The sequence below is a fragment of the Homalodisca vitripennis genome, chromosome 2, assembly GCF_021130785.1.
Source record: "Homalodisca vitripennis isolate AUS2020 chromosome 2, UT_GWSS_2.1, whole genome shotgun sequence".
Classification (NCBI taxonomy): Eukaryota; Metazoa; Arthropoda; class Insecta; order Hemiptera; family Cicadellidae; genus Homalodisca; species Homalodisca vitripennis.
The window spans coordinates 106,240,765-106,256,162 of record NC_060208.1 but is presented as its reverse complement, the minus strand read 5'-3'; the positions used below and the strand labels follow the sequence as shown (position 1 = coordinate 106,256,162).

At 33.7% G+C, this 15,398-nt stretch overlaps 1 protein-coding gene across 1 annotated transcript in view; it reads left to right on the top strand.

Moving 5' to 3' along the window:
* LOC124354506 overlaps positions 1–15,398 on the top strand; it is a 592,308-nt gene that overhangs the window by 31,517 nt on the left and 545,393 nt on the right. Inside the window, exon 2 of the mRNA XM_046805018.1 lies at positions 12,579–12,700. Coding sequence (XP_046660974.1) covers positions 12,579–12,700 — 122 coding nt within the window. The remainder of the gene's footprint in view (positions 1–12,578; positions 12,701–15,398) is intronic.

Here is a 15,398-nt window from a genome sequence, read left to right as displayed (position 1 = left end):
TGGTCAGTCTGTTGAAACGTATGTTTGCCATGATAATGAATTAACCATTCAGAATGGGTGTCTACTCAAAGGCTGGAAAGTGATGACCTCATCCTCATCAACACTTTTGAAAATAGAACACTTACAATGTGAATGTACCATATTTATGGTTAATTGTATTCTTAGTAAATTACAAAATCAAAATAAAACATGTGATTACAAAAAATTTTAGACAGATGGTAAACAGGTACATTAAATATATCTTTTATCCTTACAGTTTCAGCCACTCTTGGGGCATTAATTTTCATATCAGGGTGCTTACAATGCTTCTTTGCTGCCTCGAAAATTTCCGTAAATTCGTCATTGCTTTCTCTATGCCTTTTGAAATTAGCTGTAAGGTCAATGTTTATTGTATCTGTAGACTTGAAATTATGTAGGAATTTCGAGAACGTAGGTTGTTAGTAATTGATTCTTGCCTTCAACTAAAACTGAAATTTTTAAGTATTCGCCCAAATCAAAGCTGTAATTAACAGACAACGGATGTAGTTCCTCTGACTTGTTGGCAGTAAAATTGGAATCTTTTAGGTTGTTAACGTCTTTCCACTCAACAGTAGTACCAACTAGCTATTTTATTTTACTGTAAAATACACCATGCTCTTTGAAGGAAATGTCACGGATGATCAAAGTTCCAAACCAATAGTTGAAGTATTAATGGTGAACGAAAATTATGCCAATGAAACTTTTGATATGTGTTTATGATATTCAGATAATGTAAAGATCATCATATCACTTAGCAGCTGATACTAATGTTCAGTTAAGCTCCATTTCACCTTCCACTCAGTGCAACGTCTGAAGTATAACGCTGTGACAGACTTGACTCCTGGAATCTGGAATCATCATCAGTATGAAAAGATCCAAAACAGTAGGTGACAGAGAAACTCAAAACGAACTCTTTACATAGTTTCGACATCAGAAACACCTAAACTATAAAGATGTAATTCAGATGAAGTGGCGTTTTCACGTCATTAAATTGTGAATACAGTCAAGAAATATTTGAATGAAACAATAACTTTTTGTAATTAAATATTTATAGTATAATTAAGATTATCAATCTTAAAAATAATGCTCTTTAAAATGAACCTGTCTACAAACGATGAATGTATATTTTTCTTTCCTTAAAAGCTAATGGGGAGGGAGCCAGCACCCCTCTTGCTCCCATGTATAGCGCCCTTGCATACTCCTTGTTACAAAGAAATATGCATCAATAAATAAGTGTTTGTATTTCATTCAGCTGAAGTAACGATACCAATTGTATAAGTTTTTCAAAATACAGCGTCACGTTACCGAATTTGTTAACATTCTTACATTCTTAATTTACACTTACAACGGTAAAATTAACATTAACACTACTTACCATGTAAAAGAGACCACATAACACTTATTGGGATGTTTTAACACGTAACATCAGCAGAGTTAATATTGCATTATCCTCTTAAAATCACATGAGTTTTTAAATTCAACATAAGTTTATCTCCCTCAGTGACAGCCCAATTTCCTTACTTACATTCCGATGAAACTCAACGAATTTACTCTCAAGAGTCTTTTCTCAGTTGAAATTAAAAAAAAAAATACTGACAAGGGATGAGAAAAACATTGTAGAAAAATTCAATGAGGCGGATTTTACGTACCTAAAATTAATTAGAAATAAGAGACTTTTTGAAACATACGACTGATTTGTGGCAAAAGTATAAGTCCTGACGGGAAAAGACAGGAATTCTACTTGGAATCAAAGAAACAGAGGAACACGAGATGGTTTTAAATGAGAAGTTTCAGTGTTTGAGAGTTGAAAAGAGGTTTTTTCCATTCCAGAACATTAATGTGATTGAATCTTTATTTACACGACCGTGTAATCTTTTGTTCCTTTAAATTGAAGTTTCTTTCTGGTCTAGTTCTAAAATTTGTTCTCATGTTTCTTTACAACTTGACAGTCAGTTATTTTCACGAATAGAACACCTTTGTGAGATTTAAGCCTCACATAAATATTGTTTTCGTATAAAAGACGAATACAATTTTAATGAACTCATACTTTAATATTTTATAGAGTGAAAAATATAAAAAATTTAACAATTTATACTACAGTAGCGATTTCCTTTATATATTACGAGAAAATCAAACGGACAGTTTAGAAAACAGAGAAAAAGTCAAGAGAAGACAGAGGGATATTCTCTCTTTTTTTTTAAGAAGTAGTAGATTTTCTTCTTAGCCTTATTCTGGCACGTCCCTTGGGCTACTGGCCTGTGTAAGGCCCTTGGCTAACAGAATAAGTGGGAGAGTACAAAACCACTATAGAGATAACGATCACAGACAGGACTTGAACCTGCACTATCTCTAACTCAGATTCACAGTCTAGACTCTGTGCCTACTGGCTCTTCAGATCTGCTCAGTCGGCTACACTAATGCCAGCTAACGGAATACACGTAAGAAAGTCAGAACTATCAGGTGACAAGTAAATAGAAAAACATCAAATGTAAAATTGTTTTTGATTTCAATGGAAAATAATTTACGAATATTCCTAACACATTAATGAAAGAAATGAAGTCATTGAAATATCACGGATAAAATGGAAACTAGAATATTTGAAGTAAGTTTTTCCTCTCAGTAATGTCTATTGTAATCATTCTGCTATGGACTATTTGAAAGTCTGCATGTATTTTGTCAATGTCATTGGAGTATGCAGTACTGTGATGAAATAAACTTGTGAACATAACAACCCATGCACTTGATATGGAGATAGTAAATACATAAATCTTTTCGATTAGCCAGTATAAACTAATGAATAGTTTCAAAACTGCAGTCATTTGCATTCATACAAAAATTTCGTCACTGCTATTCTACAACTAGACGAAAAATGAAATATTTATCGACATTTTTTTGCAATTAAAAATAATTTGTATACCCACGAAACTTTTTTGATCTCCTATAGTTTCAAGATAGCGCCTGATTTTCGAAAGGGATGGATAGCTTATTCGTAAAAGGGTAAGAGGTATGAATATTTAGGTAGTTTCAATAAAGAATTCCATAATTCACCAGTTACGGATGTGCACATATTTTCAATTTCACTCTCACTCCACCGTCAATAATACCACATTCTTGAAACGAAGTAGAAGCCATGAACACAACATACCACAAGCGAAAATCTAAATACAATTAGATGCTAACTGAATTCACGTGATCATGTTCAGCGTCAGAAGGCGGCGCGGCGAGGGAGGGTTGGCATTGAGGGCGGCGAGGGAGGGTTGGCATTGAGGAAGATTGAAGTGTCAAGCGCACGATATTAGTCAATGCCAGAATAAGAAAAATGAGATCTCTCCCACCACACTATATATAGTCAAATTCAAGAATTATTTCCTTGACTTATTTTATCGATTTGTGTTGTCACATTCTGTCCATCCTTGAGGGATTCCGGGTCAGTAAGATACGACTGATAAAAAAACAATATCTATAAGTTAATATCATTATAGTAATAACATATATTGTTATTTAAACTAATCAAAAAAAATTATGGTTGCCTGTAAAGTCGGTTTTACGGGCGAAGATTTTACGTGACAACGTCTTTTTCTCGGTAGAATATTTATTGATATGAATATTATTAAATTGCACAATAGGAACAAGGAATTGAATGAAAATAAGAATTGCACAAATTTTAACTATAGAAATATATTTTGTTTACTAAAACATTGTACATAATTTGAAATTAATTAAAATTTGTTATTGTAAATGGTAAAGTTGAATAAAACATTTACTAAAATTGGAATTTGAAATTCTTGCTAAACACAGTTAAATTCTAACTCCGCGCGTGGTGATTGGTCGGTTTAGTTCGTTTGTTTGGTCGCACTGTTATGACAGGTTAGAGGTTATAATTTGTTATTTTAAATGTTTGACTAGCAATACGCGCTGTTTCTTCTCAATCGACTGAATTACGATTGATTGCAGAGTGATTTAAACTAATAATTTACTTAACACTATCAACATTTTTCAATAGTATGACATAACCTATAAACTCAGTTTCTCAACTTTTGTGTCAATCTAACAATTAATCAATCAATCATAGTTTACGATAATGAAATATCAGTGTACAATTATTTACCTTTATTGTTGTAGTTGTTGTAAATGACGAATCTAAGCACTCCACATTTTCACGAATAAACATAGTTATCTGCTTTATCTGCTTTATCCCGTGCGGATCCCGTGCGGCGGACCCACTGGACCTGCATCGTAACGTTACCGGGCGTTACACTTTTTCATGAGTGACTCCGAGCCGCAACCTAATTTAACACGTTGTCACGTCAAAAATGATAAAAGTTTAAATTATATTCCAGATAATAAAGTTTTCAGAACTGTTAAAACTACTTTCGATTTTAAAATATTATGTCAAACTTTAAAACTTAACTTCTTTTAATAACAATACTATAACGCAAAACTCAAAATATATTACTTGTTCGGTTTTATTATTCACCTTGTATTGCATATTATTAAGTTTAAATATTGAAATCAAGATTTTTTAATATAAGAAATAATTGTATAATAATTAATAATGTGCTTGCGCGCGCTCTCGTGTGTGTGAAGATTATTGATATGCTATATGTTCATATTATTATTATTATTGAGATATCTGTTTTATAGTAGGATATGCTTATTACCTTCAGACATTATACAATTCATTCTGCACACACTTTGGATGGTTATTATTTAAAACATTTAAAGTTTTTAATGTTAAATCGAATTTTAAATTTAAATTTCAAAAATATAAAGATACTTTCCAAGGATTATATTTCAGAATATAATAACTTAGTTCTCCGAGGAAACACTGGGATGTTGGAAAATGAGTCATGTTTGATCTTGTCTCTCAGATATGATGTTGACTCCTCAGGCTACATCCGCGATGATCTTGTAGTTCTTCTTTCTAATTAGCTCCATTGGAAATTCCTTTATCTGTCATCAAAACTCATGAATGTATACATTGAAGAAAATAAATCCTCTGTAATAAATTTCGTTGGTCCATTACAACTAATTAAATCTTTGAATAACTGATTTAATAAATTGAAAATATTGTTTTTTTATTATGTAGGTTTGATTATAATAGTTCCTTAATACTGATCCTATTTTAATGACTACGGATCTTTCATAAATTACATTAAATTTTATTTCAGAACATTTATTAAGTCAACAATTTGAATTGCTGCTTAAATATACTATCAAACATGTTCCGTTCACTATGGTTTTCCGTCTCACATAGACAACTGTTAATAGCGCAGTATATATATATCATAGCTGCATCTTTTCATCCTCTTTATAGAGTTAATAGAACTATATGATGAGTATTGGGATATTTAAATACCTTTAAAAATACACTATAAATCAATAATATTGTAGATTATATTATCTATTAACAACAAATTTAACTTTAACATTTTTTTATTTTATTGACGTGACAACGTCTTAAATTAGGTTGCGGCTCGGAGTCACTCATGAAAAAGTGTAACGCCCGGTAACGTTACGATGCCCGTCCAGTGGGTCCGCCGCACGGGATCCGCACGGGATAAAGCAGATAACTGTGGGTCCGCCGCACGGGATAAAGCAGATAACTATGTTTATTCGTGAAAATGTGGAGTGCTTAGATTCGTCATTTACAACAACTACAACAATAAAGGTAAATAATTGTACACTGATATTTCATTATCGTAAACTATGATTGATTGATTAATTGTTAGATTGACTCAAAAGTTGAGAAACTGAGTTTATAGGTTATGTCATACTATTGAAAAATGTTGATAGTGTTAAGTAAATTATTAGTTTAAATCACTCTGCAATCAATCGTAATTCAGTCGATTGAGAAGAAACAGCGCGTATTGCTAGTCAAACATTTAAAATAACAAATTATAACCTCTAACCTGTCATAACAGTGCGACCAAACAAACGAACTAAACCGACCAATCACCACGCGCGGAGTTAGAATTTAACTGTGTTTAGCAAGAATTTCAAATTCCAATTTTAGTATATGTTTTATTCAACTTTACCATTTACAATAACAAATTTTAATTAATTTCAAATTATGTACAATGTTTTAGTAAACAAAATATATTTCTATAGTTAAAATTTGTGCAATTCTTATTTTCATTCAATTCCTTGTTCCTATTGTGCAATTTAATAATATTCATATCAATAAATATTCTACCGAGAAAAAGACGTTGTCACGTAAAATCTTCGCCCGTAAAACCGACTTTACAGGCAACCATAATGTTTTTTTAAGATCATTTAAATAATCTTTGTCATTAATAAAAAAACTTATTAACCATTAAAATAAATTGTAAAAACTAATTTTTATTTGTGTTTTCTATGCTTTAAATTATTTAAAATTAACACATTTCTTAATATATATTTGTGTATTTAATTCAGCTCCATTTCACCTCTGCTTGTTGAGGCGTCTGACGTTGTCACAGACTTAACTCCTGGAATCTGGAGTCAACTTGCGTCTGAAGAGACCCAAAAAAGTCGGCGACGAAGTTCAAAATTAATTTTTTATATCGTTTCACCGTCACAAAAACATGGGCTACAAAATACATTGTATTATAGGTAAAGTGGTGTTCTCATTGTCTCATCAGGTGTACAATTGAGTGTGCTACGACGTTTTAGACACGATCCCAAATCACGTATGACAAACCGAGTTTTCTAAAGATAAAATAGCTCCATTAGACTCTTCTTTAAATGGAGTTGAACTCAACATTCGCATTGAATCCGCCCTTCCCACCATAGCGAAGTTAAGTGAACTAAATTATAGTTACACCTTAGAACTCAGTAAACAACACAATAAACCAGTCTTTAAAATATAATACATTAAGATGCTTAATTGTATCTTAGTTTAACTTACAAGAATATGCTAACCTTTTTGCTTCTGGATTATAAAACGACACAGCTTTGAAGTATGCCGTGGACAGACGCATTCATTGTGGAGCTAATGACAGGTGTACCAAATGTCAAGGCCCGGTCTTTCTGTAACATTACCTTTGTTTATACATTAGGGTTAATGGACTATATAGTTGAACTATATATAATTAAAACTATTTCGGACCAGTCTAAATGGATTTTCATGAACTGAAATAATTTTTTGAGTTCATAATACTGTAAATACAGAACAAAATCACAATCTTATTTGCAGCCATAATTCCCTGGGCCTGAACACAAAATTGACTAAAATGAGACACCATGAGTACCGTGGTGTGATGAAAAATATTTTTTGTATGTTCAGAGAAGTAATATGAAAGCGAAGTAGTTCTGAAGTTAAAAAAGTCAACCAAACAAAAATTGAATTACCTCACCTTAATGTACAAGATAAAAGTTTTGTTCAGTTCCGAACGGCCAACTTAAAGATTTTATTGAATAAGACTGGGCAAAAACTTATCAAAGGTATATGAAAGTAAGTTTTTATCTAATTACATGCCAGATTTGGTTTGTTTCAACCTTTTTTTGGACATTCAATATAGTTTCAATGGGGAAATTGCTATTAAATCAACATACCAGCAAACAAAATGAATGGATTTCAAACACATGAGTGTAATATAAAACGCTAATAATGGATTTAATATTCCATTATCACAAGACTCTAAAAGGTTAACAACTAATGGACTTGTTTTATACATAAGAGTGATGTTATTTTAATAATCCACATCAGATCGCTTCGTAGCCGATCAACCGGAAACTGTTATCGTGTCAGAGCGCTGGACCGGAAGTGAGTAGCGACTGAGTTTTAATGCGTGGAACTATAATAATACGGAATATTTTAACATTATTCATATCGAGACCCCATTTTATACTGTAATTTAAATGGGTACTAAAAACCCATTTTATGTTGAATATTATGGAGTTTATGAGCAGTTAACCAATGAAGTTAGTTGTATGTATCAAAGTAGTGATATTTATTATTATAGGATAAAAAAATATGTGACATGAAAACAAGGATAGAGAATAATTTTGTTTTCATTTTGTTCATGCGTTTATTGGTGAGAAAAACAGGAAAATTGTGTACATAAATAGAAAATGATAAGAGGTCCCAGCACAGAGCTATGAGGTTTCCTACCTTGACTATAGAAAATTCTAATAAAAGTGAATTTACATTTTAAAGAATTTGAATTCACCAAACTGGAGTATAAAACCACTGCAATGCACAATCACGAATCAAGCCTACTAAACAGGATTTGACTATCAATCACACCAAAAGATCTCAGATAAGATCACAACAAAACCCAAAGTCTAAACAAAAGAGTTTCCAGATGAAGAACTACAATTATATCCAAAATAAAATTGACAAGGAGAAAAATGCTATTAGATAATTTTTTTAACAATGGGAAAGTACAGAGCTAAATAGGAAAGGCCTGAAACGGATGGGGGTCAGTTTTATTTAGGAAATTCTCAATATTATTCTTGAGAAACTATAACGATAGAAAGAAAATGTGTTTGATATAGCTATTCGTTGTTAGGAACTATCGCAATGAAAGTACAAGTATTTGTTTCGTAGTTAGGAACAGCTATTGAATATGATAGTGGTTCTGAAAATCCACAATATTTAGGAACGGTTCATTTAAGATAATATATATATTTTCATGAGATAATGCACCATATCACCCCCATGAACCAGATCACATACACTCCACGGCCAATTCTTGGATGGTCTGCAGCTATAACCAGTTAGGATGCTCTCACCGGGTTTTGACTGTGATACATGGATTTATATGCTTGAATCAAGAGGCAAGAATCATTTGCTGTCAGTGACGATACTTCAGTAGATTGTAGTGAGTCCAATGCTCAACCGGACCATTGAGATAGCTACAAAACATTATGAAAACCACACCGGCTCTCCCGACCTTTCTCCATAGCCTCGTCACTACGTTTCTGATAGATAGAAAAATGTTCAGCTGTTTTAGAAGAATTTACGACTAAATTATAACGGGTGTCCGTAGTGAACGATATTGAAGAAAACTACCTGTCTATTTTAGTTAAATCCTCTTGCATCCAACACCAATCGTGGAAAATATTAGTGCGGAGACACACATAATTTGTTTTAGCCATATGAGAATCAAGTACAGTGTTACGAATGGTCCATAATGGGAAAATAAAATACGATATACTTCTATATTTTAGCTCACAAGTGTTACGACATTCAAGTCTTTAGTATAGGGCTTGTACACTCTCAGTCCAAAATTTCCATCATTCGTGTTCACAATCTAAAGTTCACTCACAAGTGTTGGCACATTCGAAATTTGAATGTTGGGCTTGTACACGCTCAGTCAAACATTTCCATCATTCGTGTTCACAACCTAAAGCTCACTCACAAGTGTTGACACATTCAAGATTTGAATGTTGGGCTGGTACACTCTCAGTCCAATATTTCCATCATTCGTGTTCACAACCTAAAGCTCACTCACAAGAGTTAGCACATTCAAGAATTCAGTGTTGGGCCTGTCACTCTCAGTCTAAAATTTCTATCATTCAGGTTCGCAATTCGCAGCTCACAAGTGTTAGCACATTCAACTTTGTTGTGTTTCTTCTTTTGGCAAAGCAAAAAAAAATAATTTAATTAACTTTATATTACAATAATTGGTTACTGTGAAATCGTTTTGATATACAATGGAAAAAATCCTTTTATAATTTTTAAATTGTGTATATACATAACTGAAAATGTCTTTGAACTAACTGTATAAGGGGTTACAAAACAACAGTTCTGGTACGTCTAGAACCAAAAAGGTTTTTAAATGTTTGTGGAAATTCCATTATATAATGAATGGAAGCAAGTTATAATAAACCGTAGATTCACTTAATTAATCTATTATATGTGAAATTTGGTAAATAAATTCTGAACCTTAATTATTATGTAATCTAATATACGATATATAAGTTGTGATTGTAAGTTTGTATTTGAAATATTATACAACAATACACATTACAACCCATAGAAGTGAATCATCATTTCCTTCTATACAAAGCTAACAGTTTCGCTTATAAAACTGTAACAGACATATTGTGTCGAAATATGCATTGCAATCAAGGGCATTGAAACTCAGCTACGCAACGCCAATAAAAGCCAATGTTATTGTTATCAGTGCACTTGTAGACCCTCGAGAGATTATTGATAGCGCCCCTATTAAATATATAACAATTTTTATAAATATTTAATTGTATCATGTATATATGGTATCTAAATAATAATTTTTAAAAATAATTTGTAATATTTGACAACCATAGTTTTTGTAAACTAAAGTTTCTACCTCTACCTAGTTCTTTAAGACCCATTTATTAATAATTTGTGAATAGTTGGATCTGAAGCTTAAAGTAGTATTTGGAATATGTATATTACTTCTTCAATAGTTTCGTTATTCTGTCTTCTGAGAATGTTTTTTGCAAAAAGTGCCCCACAAATTGATACTGCACTGATGGTGTAATGTACAGCGTCAAGGTGAAATAGAGCTCTCCACAAAGTGGTGATGTATTGGAGGTGTGAGTACTGCATCAAGATTAAATAGAGCGCCTCACAAAGTGGTTATGTATTGGAGGTGTATGTACTGCATCAAGATGAAATAGAGCGCCTCACAAAGTGGTGATGTATTGGAGGTGTATGTACTGCATCAAGATGAAATAGAGCGCCTCACAAAGTGGTGATGTATTGGAGGTGTATGTACTGCATCAAGATGAAATAGAGCGCCTCACAAAGTGGTGATGTATTGGAGGTGTATGTACTGCATCAAGATGAAATAGAGCGCCTCAAAAAGTGGTGATGTATTGGAGGTGTATGTACTGCATCAAGATGAAATAGAGCGCCTCACAAAGTGGTGATGTATTGGAGGTGTATGTACTGCATCAAGGTGAAATAGAGCGCCTCACAAAGTGGTGATGTATTGGAGGTGTATGTACTGCATCAAGATGAAATAGAGCGCCTCACAAAGTGGTGATGTGTATTGGAGGTGTATGTACTGCATCAAGATGAAATAGAGCGCCTCACAAAGTGGTGATGTATTGGAGGTGTATGTACTGCATCAAGATGAAATAGAGCGCCTCACAAAGTGGTGATGTATTGGAGGTGTATGTACTGCATCAAGATGAAATAGAGCGCCTCACAAAGTGGTGATGTATTGGAGGTGTATGTACTGCATCAAGATGAAATAGAGCGCCTCAAAAAGTGGTGATGTATTGGAGGTGTATGTACTGCATCAAGGTGAAATAGAGCGCCCCATAGAGTAGTACTGTATTGAAAGTCTAATGTACAGCGTCAAGGCGAGATAGCAGGCTAACATGTTATCTGAGTTGAGTATACAAGTACATAATTCCTTGCGTGTGCAGACTAGACCGTGAGGCGACGAAATTAATTAACTTCGTGTTGAAACTGGGTGAATTAATTCGCCCGACTGCCTTTGCTTTAGCAAGGCAGGAGATGCGGTTGTGGATTGAATTTGGTGGAACTTGATTACCTGCAGTCCTTCAACACTTCTAAATGAATGGTTAGTTGTCGAAACTACACTCGGTTGTACTTACGAAGTACCATCTTATTCTTCTGCCTACGATCTGATAGAATATATTTAAGATGATAAGAGTTTAGGTAAAGGTTTCTACCTTTTTATACATAAGTTTATTGCAGTCATAAAATCTATGTAATTAATTATATAACGTTGTAAGAACATTAGGTCTGTCGTATGCTTGTATTTGGAAAAAAAGGAAAATATGAGAATATTTCATGAGATATTCCTGACACATGTTGCAGTTCTGTTAATATTAGCCTATACTTCAGAAGCGTTGACGTGACGGAAGCGAATGTTCAAACGTACATAATTAATATTTATTAGCTACAATTTTACTCACAGCATAATACTTCCCCATAATCACAATGCCTCTGGCCAAAAGTGATAAAATTATGAAAAACATAAACAATAAAATTCCTATCCTAGGTGGGTTTGGTTTCTTACATACATTTACTTGATTAGACTTATGTATTGATGTTCGATACCGGTTCTGTCGTTTAATGCAAAACTAGTGCAACTCGTCAGTACATCAGAATGTGTTTCTTCAGGTCCAGATCATTTGAGTGAGTGGGCTTGTTGACGTCTTGAGTTTTACAGTTAATGTTAAGCAGCTTCCTATACATCAAAAATTTTAATTATGCTTACTATATTAAATTGAGCAATAAAATTCGGTTTGATTCAAACAGTCTTTTGAATGGTGGGGGTTAACGTGACAAGTTTAGATTTTGGTGAGGTTTCCGTGTTTCTGGCCACTTAATAGAAATAGAAATTGATCTGTTTTATAAATAACCATTTACTCTTATTTGCATTTTATGAGACCATAAATTCAGCTCAAGAATTTAATATGTACCCAGTGCTTGTTTGCGCTGCAGTAGTAGGATGGGGGCTAGCTTTTCAGTGATACGAAAAAGGATAACGAAATTAAAAGATTTGAAATGAAATCCAAATTGGTATAAAAGGCTAAAAATCATCGACATCATTGTAACATATATTCTAGTACGACCATGTTCATTAAGTTAAGTGCGAATGTTTCAGATGAGTGCTGAGGAGAGAAAGGAATCGTCGGCGACTGCTCTGACCATCGACAGGGCTGCCTTCCTGCTCCTAAGAGTAAAGAGGGTATTCAGGAAGAAGAAACAGCTCAGGAAAGAGCAGAAGTAAGTGAAAAAACCATTTGTAAAACAACCAAAGTAGATCTAATATGATACTTACGAGCACGGGTCAGTACAGAACTGAACGTCTGTCTATTCACTGTGTCCGTCTTACACTCGCTTCAATCATTGCACTGTTCAGTACATTCAACAGTAATAATATTGCTCCTTGTTGTTTGATCTGCCGGGCTCAAAGCTCAGAAGAATATTCTCAAAAAGTCCAAATATCTTCTTATAATACATCCGTCTGTCTTGTCCGGCCTCCTGAGATTCGTCTGTCTCTTGTTAAGACAATAACTTCCTCTAACTCCTCAAGGTCTCCTTTCTCAACAATTTACAATGTCATGTCTTCATCTATAGTTGGACTACATTGCATGCTAATACGTTTGTCCATCCTTTTTCTCTCGTTTTTAGAGTTTCTTCCTCACTGGCATCTAAATCCCATATCCTCACTGACTGTTATCACATTGTTCCTCTACCAATTAAGAATATATTGTGTTTCAAAATCATTTAACAGCCAACCCTAGTTAGCTAGATTAAACTATAAGCTCCTACACTAATTAAAAATTTAAAATACAGGTATTTCTTAAAGTTATATAGGACTACATTTGTTCAACAACCTACAGGTATGCTTACGTTCAATTTTAATTTTACCACTGAAGTTAAAGAGGATATTTTGTAGACAATAATATAACTTTTTATATTGGAGATTATGGTTTTGAAAGGATAACAGAAATGTTGACATTACCTTTGACATATGTTGCAAAAATAAAAAAAGTACGTTTCAAGGATTGGAATCTATCCGAAAGATCCTATTTAAATCGTGTCCACAGACAACCCATAACATTCTATCAATCTACTGTACATTGGTCTTGAGCTCCCATGAAGGCAATAGGAATATCGCATAATAATGGGTTTTCGAGCAACAGGGTAACTAGAAATAATTGATGAATGGCTGAAAATAACTACCAACCATCCCACAAACCCAAAATTACAGTCGTTTAAATTTAAGGAATTAAAAAATATTACTTCGTCTGTAGAGCATATTGTTTAGTTTTAAATACGTTGTAAGCTACGGTATCGAACTAACATTTGGCACACTAATTGTGAATATCTTTAAATATAATCGTACTAAACTAGTATATTACATAATGTACTGGTTTCAATACTCCACAAGTGTTCGACTTTCAATATGCAATTTCATGAAACTGAACTTTCAAAATCAATTATAAAATTTCTTAAAACTGTCGGGGATTGGCTGATATCACTGGCTAAGATATTACTATTTTTCCAAATAATGTTATTACTGTATTGTAATACTAGTGACTGGCAATAATGTATTCCAATGACTCTGTCTTTTTTATAAATCCTGTTATAACGATGTGGATGCAAGTTCTCCGGTTGAACCTTCTAGACTTTTACACCTGAAACTGCAATAGACTGCTCTACCATTCAGCTCCTGATGTCCAGACATCCCCGGGCCCAGCCTCTGATGCGTCTTGACTGTTGCTTAATCTTGATGCTATAAGCCCTCAGTACCCTTCCTTTGCTGCCGATGGATGCCTCTAAACCTGGTTGTTTGCTGCCCACTCAATCATCACTTGATTTATTTTTGGAAACTACTCTTTAAATTTTCAGTCATTGTCCAATCTTGTGACGTACATGTTTCTGGCAGAAATTTTGTGGGCTGTCACAATATACTGCCCGAAATGTTTTAAAGACATTTTTGTTCAATACAAATTTTCTTCAAAGGAAAATCTTCCATGTTTTATTTTAGTACACAAGGACCTTTGCATAACATCTAAGGATTGTGTGTTTTACTGATCACTGGTTGAGTAAATATTGTAAAAACTACCTAAATACTTTTTCAGGCTATGAGGTTGCAGCGTTTTTTGGCTGTGAGTGTTCATCTAGAGGCGGTTATCGTATACTGGTTAGGCGTAGTGTGCAATATAGGCTGGAATCTCGAGTTAATGACCTGAGTGTACATGACACTTTTGAATGTTCTGCTATAATAATTAACTATGCCTTTTCTGATAAGATCACTGTTGCTGCTGTTTATCGGTCTCCTAGTTCCAGCATTGATTCTTTCATTGATACATTGGAATTGCTAGTTGATGACTATATTTGGGGTGTAACATTCTCAGTGTGTGGTGACTTCAATGTTAGTGTTTTGGGAGACTCGAGGGAGAAGAAACTGTTTCTGGATGTTGTTAACTCTGGTAACGAATGGTTAAATATTACTTGTCCAACTAGAATAGATGGTTGTGGACTACTCTGTCTTCTTGATGTTCACAGCGTATAAATTATCATGAATCAGTTATATGGTGACTTGAGTTGGTGGTGTAAGTCATTTGAGTCACTTAAATGAAGAGAAAACTAAGATTCTCTCATCATATTTTCATGATTTAGAGAGTTTCAGCGTAAATGGGATCGGCCCTCGAAGTCTGCTCCTCTTCTTGGTGTTATTCTAGATGTTTAACTCAAATGATCTGAACATATTCATACCCTAAGCACAAAGCTGTCTTCAATTACTTTCGCTTTTCGAGTGTAAATGCATGTTGTTGGTAAAGAAAATATCCTTCAAATACACTATGCTTATGTGTACAGCAGGTTACAATATGCAATTGGATTCTGGGGGTCGTCTAGTGAAATGTTAAGAGTATTGAGACTCCAAAAGAGGATTTTACGCATTATGTCAGGA